The 13,102-nt window shown below is 36.2% G+C and overlaps 1 protein-coding gene across 1 annotated transcript; it reads right to left on the bottom strand.

Annotated features, from left to right (window-relative positions):
• Positions 1-6,216: 6,216 nt before the first annotated feature.
• Positions 6,217-8,992, bottom strand: LOC122686869 (14-3-3 protein zeta/delta). Its single transcript, XM_043892213.1, has one exon. It carries the CDS (start codon positions 8,956-8,958, stop codon positions 8,221-8,223), a length of 738 nt encoding a protein of 245 aa, XP_043748148.1. The 5' UTR covers positions 8,959-8,992; the 3' UTR covers positions 6,217-8,220.
• Positions 8,993-13,102: the final 4,110 nt, after the last annotated feature.

The raw sequence follows: 13,102 nt of genomic DNA on the forward strand, positions 1-13,102 counted from the left end.
TCTAGCCCCTCATGTAAGCCACAAGAAACTGAATTCCAAAGAGGTTTAACTGCAACTGGTTCAGCCTTCACATTCACTAAAGTAAAATTCATTAGCAAGATTGGATTTTTGAGATTAGAGAGATCAGGGCATTCAGGAGAATATTGACTCCAATTACCCCAGTAATCCAATAGAGCAAGGGCTCGAAAGACACCAATCACATTAGTATTAGAGAAGCATTAATAAAGACAGCTAGGGCTCCCTCAAAAACTCCGGGTTTTCACTCCATCCAGCAGGTTAATTTGTGATTTTCATTGAACAGTTTGACCTTTCTAAGCTTCAGAAACTTCACCTGCAAAGAAAGGAGGCAACGTGGCACAGAGGGTAAGAACCCAGAATCACACGGGTTAAAATTCTGTTTCTCCTAACCTCAAACTGAGCGACCTTAAGCACAGCACATCCTGCAATGTTAATCCCCTTACACGGGAATAATAATGCCTGCTTCCAAGCCTTGTTACGAGAAGTAAATGTACTATGTACAGCACTCAGGACGGTGTCTGGATAACAGCAAACGTTCAGTTGATGGTAATTGGTATTATTATAAATTGCAGTTTGCAAATATATTGTGAAGATTAACGATAAAGGCAAACCAGTTTCTTCATAAATGGCAATATTATGCATTTCTGAATTTTAATAATGCAATACTTCAGAAGTTTTTATAACCATGGACCCTGCCCTCTTGCCCCAACATCTGTATGGTTAATTCTTCCCCAATTCACAAATTAGGAATTTGACTTTCAAAAGGTCCAAATGGTTCCGGATCATATACTAAAGTGGGAATGGACAAAGAATTCAAACTCAGTGACCCTTGGCTCCCTAGTCATTGCTCTTCCTGTTAAATTATATCACCTTGGCAGTTTAACAGTGTACTGGAAACATTTTCAAGGGAGAATATTTATATACACAACTCTTGGCACCATAAATATTTGTCTGAATTTATCCTGCTCCAGGCCAATCAACACCTTATGAAACTTGTGATTTAAAAGGCTTGGACTTTTATTCATGCAATATTAATATAATGGAAAACAATTCAGTATCTCCAGCAGGAATGAGTTTACAGGCATCAGCAGGTGGCTGACTACATAAACTTTACCTTTCCTGACATTTTAAAGCAACTAATAGAGTTTTAAAGCATGTACATTTTGTATCATTTAAATAGTGGAACTAATGATAAACAAGGTTTATAAGAAATGTGAATTTGAAGCATTTTGTTTACATTCAGTTGGGTACATATAAACGTTGATGAATGCTAATGGGAGTTACCAACATGCATTCCATTCATAGCAATGGAAGAACACTGTGTACAATTCCAAATAACCCTTTTAACCTTGTGAAAAATGAATAAGGAACTGGTGTGTATAGAGCACTAAAGCATAATAAGAGCAGAAAGAAGTGAGTTTAAGCCAGTTCATCCTCAGTCTAGAGAGTAAGAAACAGCTCCAAACAAGTACGTTTCATGAGGGTTTGAACTTTCAAGGCCACTTTCCTCTGGGCCAGACAGGGGTGAATGCCTTTATTTCTTGCTAGTCATTTCTCTGTTAACAGTTGTCTGACTTACTTCCTTACCTCTAATTCAACCATATTGAATTAGAAATATAATTAGGAAGTACCTACTAATCTATTCCACAAGTATGTATTTAACACCCAGTGCCTATAAAACTTCTGTCCCTCCTCTCCAGAAATGGAGAGTCCAGTGGGGAGAGCAGAAAATTAAGCAGGAGATTTCAGTAGAGTGTGAAAGCAGTAAGGTATAAAATGCAATAAGGGCTGAGGCATGGGTAAGCAGGGTGTTTTGGAACTATGTGGAAGTAAAATGGAAATAATTCTGAAGGTTCTGATGCTAGGCAGAGAACATCCACTGAACAAGGCACCGAGTAGGGACATTATAAAATACAAATGCAGTTCCTGTTAATCAGGAACTTCACTGTAATTGAGAAGAAAGGAGTTCTTTCTCCTTTTCTCCAGAACTAAACTGCCTCCTAGACATGCCTCCACTTGAATGTTCCTCAGGCCAATGTGAGGAAATTACCTAGACTGCATCACAGAGAGATAAAGAGTTTAGGAACATGAAAGAGCATTGAAGAGCAAAGAAGACAAAATGAGAAGTTCCCATATACAGATGATGGAAGTTCTAGATGGTGATAACAGAAAGAACCCGGGAGATGTATGCAAAAACATTATGGTTGACATTGTTCCTTAAGTAATAAGATATTCAGAATGTAATTTATGTCCCAAAGAGCAAAAGATCCATTCAAGATTAAGAAATGAATGATAGATGATAGACAGATGATGACAATGATGAAAGATAAAAGTAAAACTACATGGTACCCATCATAGACATGACATTTAAAGCAACCAGGAGAAAAGACAGATTGTTTACAGGGTTCAATAATTAGGCTGAAAGCAAATTTCTAAATAATAAAAGACAGAAAATGTTAGCTTCAAAAACTTGAAGGTGGTAAACAGCCTAGATTCCTATGCTTCTGATAAGGAAAATAGCTATCCGCTATCGGAAAAAATAAGGTACACCCTACATTTATTTCTTTTGGGGGAATTTTCAAAATGGGATATATACCCTTATTTGACTATAATACTTTATGTACAGTCCTTCTACAAGTCAGGAAAATGGAATTTAAAAACAAAACAAGATCCCTTGAAGCCCTATGATTCAATAATTTGGGAATTTAAAATTCGATACTTCACTTTTAAGATGCTGATTTCAAGAGTGAGTGGTATTTAACCTTGAACTCTGTTCAATGTTAGGTCCTAGCCTGGATGGGAGGCGAGTTTGGGGAGAGTGAATACATGTAAATGTGTGGCTGAGTCCCTTCATTGTTCACCTGAAACTACCACAACATTGCTAATTGCTGTACCCCAATACAGAATGTTTTTGGTGCTAAAAAATATACATAAAATTTAAAAATATAGTGAGTGGCATTTAAATGAAAAACTTATATTACTATTCTGTAATAAACAAACAACCCATGGATGGAACCCAGGTCTCCAACATTGCAGGCAGATTCTTTACCATCTGAGACACCAGGGAAGCCCATGAATACTAGAGTAGGTAGCCTCATCCCTTCTCCAAGGGATCTTCCCAACCCAGGAATGGAACCGGGGTCTCCTGCATTGCAGGCAGGTTCTTTATCAGCTGAGCTACCAGGAAGCATACCACTATCCTATAACAAACAAATGTAGATTTTAAGGCGAAATGTCAGAAAGATCATTTTGGAAAAAAAACAAACAAACAAATCACAAATGGTCAGTTCAACTGAATCATACATAAATTTAAATTGGACAGAATGAGAGAAATCATCTCAGATCCTGTATACACACCAAAAGAGTGGGGGTGAGGACACTCCCCATCTTCATTCACAGTTTGTGAGGGAGCCATGTTGTCTGACTTGTAAATTCCCTTCCCATTTCCTCCTGGTGAAATGGGAGTGAATATCTATCTGACTTAATTCATGAAAAATCTCATTTAAATAGAGAAAGTGATGATTACCTGTCAATCGGTTTCTCTTTACTGAGAACATAGTAAGTTTGTGAAGACATTTGTTAGGTTAATAACAGTAAGAGGAAAAATAAGAAAATAGAGGAACAGAAGTCAGAGAGATCGCTAAAGGCCAACACTAGCAAAACGCCATGGAATCTCTGCTGCTAGACAGGAAAGGCCCTGTCTGAAGCCAGGCTGGTCTCTTCCTATGGATCCTCAGGGGTGTGGGGGTTGGGAGAACCAGTCTATCCAGAGATCTCACGTGTGTTGTTACCCACGTCAGCCTGTGAGACCCTCTTTTCATCACAACTTAAACGTACAACACATACTTTCTTATTTAATACTCTCTATAAGTTAGTCCCTGTTATCTCTATTTTAGAGACTAGAAAACTGAGCATCAGAGAGTGTAAGCAATTTGCACTGGGTCAAATGGCTGGTAAGCAACAATGTCTGGAATTGAATCAACAATGAACCTACATAAACGTCCGTAGGCATGTCCGTTGGCATGAACGAGTCCCAGTTTATTCACTTGTAAAACATGGGGATCAGAGAAACCCACATATTCTTCTCCACCCTTAAAATGACATGGCTATCAAAAATGTCTTAAATGTTTGCTCTTCAAACTCAATGATTAAAAGTGACAGACATAGCATATTGTACAAACATGTACTTGAAATTTTAATGCTACCTACCATACAGAATCCACTCCAATACTCTTGCCTGGAAAATTCCATGGATGGAGGAGCCTGGTAGGTTACAGTCCATGGGGTCGCAAAGAGTCAGACACGACTGAGCGGCTTCAATTCACTTCACTTCACTTCACCATACAGAATCCTTACATTTCCAGGATAGTAAAAGTAAAAAATGAAGGAACTACTGAAAACAGGACTTTTTTTACACCAATACCATTTTAAGGTAAAATAGTTATGAGTTCTAAGTCACAGTAAGTTAGAACAATAAAAAATATTTTGGTGGTAATAACATTAAGATTTGTGCTATGAAGAACCTCTGCAATTGTCTTTAGTAAATTAGCTAATCAATTTAGTCACTGAAAAATATTATTTTCCAGCTTATTAGATCACAAAGGTGAAAATACAAATTAATATTCAGAATTTTAGAATCTTGGAATTTCATACATTTAGACTTTGGAGATCAACTTATCCAGCACTTACATTTTAAATATGAGGAAAACAGACTCAGGAAACAGACTCATGGTTATTCCATTTTTTAAATATTGTATATTCTCATAAGGTGGGGGTGGCCTCATCCAGACTCTGTAGGTCTCAAAACAAATGAGAATTGCAAAAATTAGTCCACAGTTTCTCCTAGGGATGAATATTATATTTTATTTGCCCTTAAAATACATGAGTAAGATCAGTCATCTATAGTAAACATCATCAGAGTCTCTATTACATAACTTTAGTTGGTTTGAAAATCAGTAGAAACTTTATCTTGTTCTATTTATTACATGAAAGGGTTGAATTTCATGCATTTCTTACATTTTACCACCGAAAGATATGCCAGCTCTAAGTTGTTAGGAAATGCTGCCTCATTTAAAAAAATGAAAGTTGAAATTAAAAACATTTTATTATTAAAAATTTTGAAGTGCCTGATGCTAAAGGATATTTTTATCTCCCTTTCTACAGGAACTTACAATGACGTGGATAACCTGCTGGGGAAAAGGGTGCATTTGAAATATTGGATCTTTGTTGTTGTTGTTTTTAGTCGCTAAGTCACGTCCCAACTCTTTTGCGACCCCATAGACTGTAGCCTGCCAGGCTCCTCTGTCCATGGGATTTCCCAGGCAAGAATACTGGAGTGGGTTGCCATTTCCTCTTCCAGGAGATCGTCCCGATCCAAGGATCAAACCCGAATCTCCTGCATTGGCAGGCGGATTCTTTACCACTGAGCTACCTGGGAAGCCTGTGGGTCTTTGTGGGGTCCTTCATTCTAAGGGGCTGCTGGGGGCACCTAGCTGAGCTCTGATGACCAGGTGATAATGTACCATATTCCCCTGCTCAAACCCAAGGCTAAATCAGGTGAGAACACCATGAAAACCAGCACAGAGCACAGTCAACCTTGCAGATGAGCTTTATTCCACATACAAAGACAGCCCTATTTCTACTCGGGCTGCAGCCAAAGGGTGGGTAAGCAGCCTCGATCCACACATCTGGAATTATGAGTTTACAGTTTATGGACTGGTGTGGGTCCACTTAAGAGACTGACAAATTTAGCTATCTCATACATGTGGAATTACGCAGGAGTCTTTCTGTGACTGGTTTCTGTCACAGGAAGTCCTTAAAAGAAAGTCCTCAAGGTTCATCCACATTGTCATATTGCAGGATTGCCTTCATTTTTAAGGCTGAAGAGTATCCCACTGTATGTATAAACCACGTTTTCTTTATTCGTTCATCTGTTGATGGATATTTACATTTTTCCACATCGTATGAATAATACTGCAATCACCATAGGGGCACTAGTATCTCTGAGATCCTGATTTCCAATCTTTTAAGAAAATACTCAGAAGTGGAATTGCTGAAACATGTTTGTTCTGTTTCATTTTTTTTTTTTTTTTTTTCTCCATTGCACTTTTATTTGAATGTAATATTTGGGACAGTTGTCCCAGAGGGCTAATTCCCAATTTAATCTGAGGTCATAATAAAACAAACAACAAAACAGTATTTGGGATTTCAGTTTCTCACCCTTATCATCAAGACTCACTGCCTCCCATCATCAGTATTTATTGAGCATTTACAGTGTACTAGGCACAATAGAACATACAGAAAACATTGTCCCTGCTCTTGAGGAGCTTACATTCTAGAAGAAAAAAAAAAAAATACACCTCTTTTAAAATGGTTATTTTTGTTTGGTGTTTTCTGCAAGGTACTGAGGAAATAGTTGGTAGGGTGAGCTTTGGGTATTACTTAGCCCCATCATTATTTAAAGAGAGGAAGGGGAAGGAATTTAAAGGCAAAGACAATGACAGACCATTCAGGATAGGTAGGGTGTATAGGGAGATAACACAATCTCATCAACTCAGGAGAGATTCGCTGCAGTGGACAGGAAGAGGGAAATAGTCTGTGGGATGCAAGCAAAGGAAGCAGGGTGTCCTTAGACATCGAGTGGAGCCAGAAAGATCATGCGGCCTTTTCCCCCAAGTACATGGCCATCAAGTAGGAATGGTTGGTGACAAGACAGAGGCTAAAAAAGGTAATCCTGTGCACCTGACAAATAGAAGAAAGGATCAAAATTGAAGGCAGGCTATTAAGAATATCAAGAAATTCTTAAAAACAAAAGTGATTTGGAAGCACGAAACTTACAGTTAATGCTACCCAATGTCATGATGGGCCAAGAACATTGTGGCTTCCTAAGTTAGAAAATGCCATATACCAAAATTTTAAATGGAACAACATTACTTTTTTCAATCAACTCCCCGTCTCTGAAAAAAATTTTCAGGGGGAGGGGGGAGTACAGGACATGGTTGGGAACAGTAGTAGTTATCTTAGTAGTATTTTACTGTTATGATAAACTTTGTATTCAAACTTGGTAAAAGCCCATTAGCTGCCAAGAGGGAATAAGGAATAAATTTCCAAAAATGTACAATTTTCTTTAGAGAAGTTTCAGAACCAAAAGACTAATTTACATGAAAAGCTGTAGAGAAAGTAGTTGAAAAGTCCATTCATAAAACTTTTATTCCACTTACATGAACTTAATACACGTGTTCTTAACAATTATGCTTGGATTGTTCATGAAAATCTCATAAGACATTAAACAAAGCTAGCCATCATCTCAAGTTATTTCCCTGTTAACTATTTTTTACAGCACATGCATGTTAGGCAAGTATCAAAAAAAAAAAAAAAAAAATCACAAAAGCAAAAAAAAAAAAAAAAACTAAAAAAAGTTAAATACATGGGTTTTTGTTTTACTGCTGTGCTTGATATACATGAAGTAATGAATATCAAGCAATTCATTTTTACTGCATCTTTACTTGTACATTTGTTCTTAGGTTGCCTAAAACATTTAAATACAAATAAAATGAGTGTAGCAAAAATAATGAAAGCAAACAGCAGGTAACTTTACAAATAATGGAATGTGAACCGTTTCTGCCCTTATCCAGAGTAAATTGGGTCACAACTAAAGGAACACTTCTGTAGCTGCAGTCAACAGTGTGCACACTGCGTCTGAGTATTCCACAGATAACACATGGTTTAACATGCAATATCCATGGGATATCCATTTCTACTACAGCTTTGTAAGTGCTCCAAACCTAAGAAGTACCCACAACACCACCTGTGACTGGAACCAATTATCCCTTTTATTCCCCACCAGGACATACCAATATGCAGGCAGTTTTCTTTGCTTAGACATGGAAGCAGTTTTAACACTGGCCCTTGTGAAGCCACAATGTACCAAAAGTACTATGCCAAACATTTATAACTTGTATAAAAATTCCACATCCCCATATTGGCCACCTCAAGATGAAAACAGATAACTCCCTAAATGTTAACTGGCTCTACTCCCCTAATATTAAACATAAAAACCACATGGGAAATATAGAAATTCAAATAGAAGTAACATAAACCTGTCATAAATCGTAAACAAAAAACTATTTGTGGGACAGCATGGATGACAAATGGTCTACTGTGTAAATTTTAGAATGAGGCAGACAAAAGTTGGAAGGCCGGTTAATTTTCCCCTCCTTCTCCTGCTTCAGCTTCGTCTCCTTGGGTATCCGATGTCCACAATGTCAAATTATCTCTCAGTAACTGCATTATTAGCGTGCTGTCTTTGTATGACTCTTCACTTAATGTATCAAGTTCAGCAATGGCTTCATCAAATGCTGTCTTTGCAAGAGAGCAGGCTTTCTCAGGGGAGTTCAGAATCTCATAATAGAACACAGAGAAGTTAAGGGCCAGACCCAGTCTGATAGGATGTGTTGGTTGCATTTCCTTTTTGCTGATTTCAAAAGCTTCTTGGTATGCTTGCTGTGACTGATCCACAATCCCTTTCTTGTCATCACCAGCCGCAACCTCAGCCAAGTAGCGGTAGTAGTCTCCTTTCATTTTCAAATAGAAGACTTTGCTCTCTGCTTGTGAAGCATTGGGGATCAAAAACTTTTCCAAAAGAGACAGTACATCATTGCAGATATCTCTTAGCTCGGTCTCTATTTTCTCTCTGTATTCTCGAGCCATCTGCTGTTTTTTCTCAGCACCTTCTGTCTTTTGCTCAATACTGGAGACGACCCTCCAAGATGACCTACGGGCTCCTACAACATTTTTATAAGCAACTGAGAGAAGATTCCTCTCCTCATTGGATAATTCAGCTCCTTGCTCAGTTACAGACTTCATGCAGGCTGCCATGTCATCATATCGCTCAGCCTGCTCAGCCAGTTTGGCCTTCTGTACCAGCTCGTTTTTATCCATGACTGGATGTTCTGGCGGGCGCTTCCGGACCGCCTTAGCTCGCAGCCCCGTGGCCAGGGCCGACACTCCCGCCGCCGCCGCCGCCCAGGTTGGGGAGGAGGGCTGCGTGCCGCCGCCCTGTTTCATTTTTTGAGAAATTTCCATACTGTTCCAGAGCGGCCACATCATTTTACGTTCCCATCAACAGTGTGAAGAATTCTTCACACCCTTACCAATACTTATCATTTGTTTTTTGGATAATAGTCATCCTGACAGATGTGAGATAATATCTCATTGTGGTTTTGGTTTGTGTTTTCCTTCTTCAGAGATATGTCTATTCAAGGCTTTAGCCCATGTTTTGCTGTTGCTCTGCTCCGCTCAATCATGTCCGGCTCTTTGTGACCCATGGACTATAACCTGCCAGGCTCCTCTGTCCATGGAACTTTCCAGGAAAGAAGACTGGAATGGGTTGCCATTTCCTATTTCAGGAGCCCAAGTTTTAATTAGGTTATTAGTTTTTTGTTTTTGTTTTTTACTATTGAGTTATAGGACTTCTCTTTTTGAAGATTAACCCTTTATCAGATATATACTTTGCAAATACTCTCTCCCATTCCATAGCTTGCCTTTGGTGTTCTGGTTATATACATATAACTCTGTTTATACAAAAACTTAAGATATAAAATGTAGATCATGCTATGGTAATAAAGTTTGAAAACTACTGCTATAGCCTGTGTTGTAATTTGAACAGTGAATATTCTCTTATTAACATTTAAATTTTACTTAGTTTTTCTTATTGATGTGCTCGTTTTGATTACTTATATTTTTCTAGAATACAAAAGGCCACTTTCATATTAATGTATTAATATAGCTATTCAAACATTTACTATTTTAGTTATTCCCTAATATATTTTGTAGTATTCTAGATTCTCTGCATTTTAGTTTTCTCTTTCTTTATTAGATTTGCCAGAGGTTGGACAAACTTAGTTTTGGATTTGTTTATAATTTCTATTTATCTACTCTTTCTGCATCATCTTTTTCATTTTTATTCTCCTTTATTCCTTATCATTAACTTGTGCTTTTGTGACTTCTTGCACTGAACTTTTCATTTATTTATTTTCATTAATTTCCAATAATTGAAGCATTGTGGCTATGATTTTGCTTGAATCATAAACCTGGCTACCACCCGTTTATTTCAGTATCTAAATCTATTTTCTAAATAAATTATTTTGTCTTTCTAATTTTCACTCTGTATAAAACCTAGGAGAGATTTTTTACACATGCATTTTAAACTATTTTTTAAATTGTTTAAAACTTTGTTGTAAAATTTTAGCTTTATTGTGTTTAAAACATGTGATTAGTACATTTCTTATTTTTTGAAAATGTTGAAGTTTTATTTGTGTCATTGTATGAAGTTTATTTTCTCAATGTCTCATGAACACTTGGAAAGTCTTTCTCTGTTGATGGGTTCTGACCTAATCAACTATGTTAATTTCTGTCCTCACTATAAGTTTCACTTTAAAAATATTATTAGGGAGAATTAAATTTTTTTTCCAAACCAAAAAATTGGGAAACTCTCATGAACATTATAAAATATTTCCAGTTTACATGTAATAAGTATTTTCAACATTCTATATACCTTTAAAAGATACTTGGAGTGCCTGATAAATAGTAACAATTTCAGTAACCGCAGTTCAATATATTTTTTTTTTAATAGAGAAATAATATTAGTTATGGTACTGCCCAGGTGGCTCAGTGGTAAAGAGTCTGCCTGCCAATGCAGGAGATGCAAGAGACATGGGTTCGATTCTTAGGCTGGGAAGACCCCTGCAGGAGGAAATGGCAACCCACTCCCGTATTCTTGCTCGGAAAATTCCACGGACAGAGGAGCCTGATGGGCTACAGTCCATGGGGTCAGAGTCAGAAATGACTGAGCACAGCCCAGCAGCAATATTATTTATATTGAAAAAAATCATTGTGAGTTACCAACTGTGTTCAAAATATATACTCTATTCCCCAAAGATCTACAGATTAAGAAACTAGCTAAGTTTACAGTATGTAGCTTTCTATTATTTTTCTTCATCCACTACTGTGATATATTTAATTTTTTTTAACTTTTGTCAAATCAAAGAAAACAAAGGTTTTAAAAAAGAATAGAAATAGACTGGGCCTTTAAATCCAGGATAAATACATTCCTTTGTTCAGAACTACAAACAAATACAAAAAACAGCCAAAAATTGTCATTCTCACAAGTACCTTCAGGCTATAGTGATAACTGAAAGGCGGCCAAAGATGTGTTTGTTTTCTGACAAGTACTCAAGTACCATAATGCTAACTTGAAACAGTATGACAGTTACTCTCACAGCATGAAGACATTTATTTCATAAACCACCTTAAACACTAAATTATTAAATGACAGAAACTTGTTTTTTAAACGATGGCATTAAATAAAGTCATAGATACCAAGCAAGCAAATACATGAAAAAAAATAATAGTTGTCACATTACAAGCTCATATCTCTGAACATGGCAGAAAAATAGAAATTGAGACAGAATTGGGTAAAAAAATCATTGGATGCACAGCCAAGATTTCCAGGGGAGAAGTGTAGACTTTCAGTCATAACATTGTATTTAAAGTCTGGGTGAGTTACATGCCTCTCCTAGATCTGTGTTCCCACTCATCCTGGGATAAAAATCTCTCTAAAGAGAAACAAAGAAAAATAATAGTACCTAATGCTCACCGAATGATTATGGATAGGAAAAATACTTAAAGCATTTTACATATACTTACTCATTCAGCCCTCATAAGAAACATAAGGTAAACAATTCTCTCTACTTGCAAGATGAGAAAACGAAGACAGAGCAACACTGATTTACTTGCCTAAGGTTCTTCTGTCTTAAAAGTAGGCAATTTGAATACAGTTAGTCCATCTCCTAAGCCAGCTGGAATTATTCCAGAAATGTAGGATCGAGTTAATAATAAAAAATGATTAATGAAGAAAAATAAACATTATTCATTTCACTGGTAGAATTAAATAAGGAAAATCATGTTATCAACTCAGTTAATTCAAAAACAGCATATGATAAAATTCAGTGTCTTTCATAAGAACTATAAACTGACAAACAAGAAAACAGAAAGAGGAATTTCCTTAACCTGAAAAAAAACACGTCTACAAAAAAGATCAAAACAAACATCACATATAATGGTGAAATGTTGAATGTATTCTTTTTAAGATAAAGCAAAGATAAACTTTATTATCACCTCTATTATCAGTAAGATAAAACAAAATTGCATCTATAATTCACATCATACACAGAAATCAATTTTAGGTGGACTAAAAGCTAAAATTTGTTATTTTTGAAGATAGTATGGAAACACATCTTTATGACTTCAGATTGGGAAGAATTTCTTAAAACTCTAAGACTTCAAAGTATAAAGAAAAATATTGATAAATCAAACCTCATTAAATTTTCCCACTTCCATTCATCACAAGTTACTGTAAGCAATAAAGTAAGAACCATAAAATAGAAAAATATTTGGTGCACATATAACTGACCAAGGATTAGTATCTATATCCATAATATATAAAGAACTTATACATATCAATATGAAAAAGAAAATTCAATAAAAACATGAACAAAGAGACCTCTTCTTTTTACACACAATGATGAAAGAGATCACACTTTATTATGTAACTACAATGTAATCTAGTCTCCCAGCCCCTTAAAAATCTCAATGAGATCTATTCAAACTCCCATTCTATGAATTGGGGAAATTCAAAATCTTCTATTTTAATATCCAAATTTCTAGTAATGGAGCAGGTAAGGGTGTGTCTTAAATCCTCACAAACTCTTCTGCTATGATTTTCTAACTCCAGTTGAATTGTTTCCATATTCTCTGTCTCGTGGGTTTTTTGTTTTTTTTTAAGAAATGCAGTTGACATATAACATATTAGTTTCCGATGTACAACATTATGATTCAATATTTATATATGTTGTGAAATAATTACTACAATAAGTTTAGTTAACATTCATCACATGCACGGCTAATTTTTTTTTTATCTTGTGATAAGAACTTTTAAGATCTACTAGCTTAGCATTCTGTCTGTCTCATGGCTTTTTATATATTGGTCTTGGTGTCATCTTAAATATGAAACGAAGGTCTCTCT

Source organism: Cervus elaphus, chromosome 30, assembly GCF_910594005.1.
Source record: "Cervus elaphus chromosome 30, mCerEla1.1, whole genome shotgun sequence".
In the NCBI taxonomy this organism is placed as follows: Eukaryota; Metazoa; Chordata; class Mammalia; order Artiodactyla; family Cervidae; genus Cervus; species Cervus elaphus.

What these genes read in the sequence shown, in the direction of transcription:
- LOC122686869 (XM_043892213.1), bottom strand. Translation starts at nt 8,958, where the DNA reads ATGGATAAAAACGAGCTGGTACAGAAGGCCAAACTGGCTGAGCAGGCT.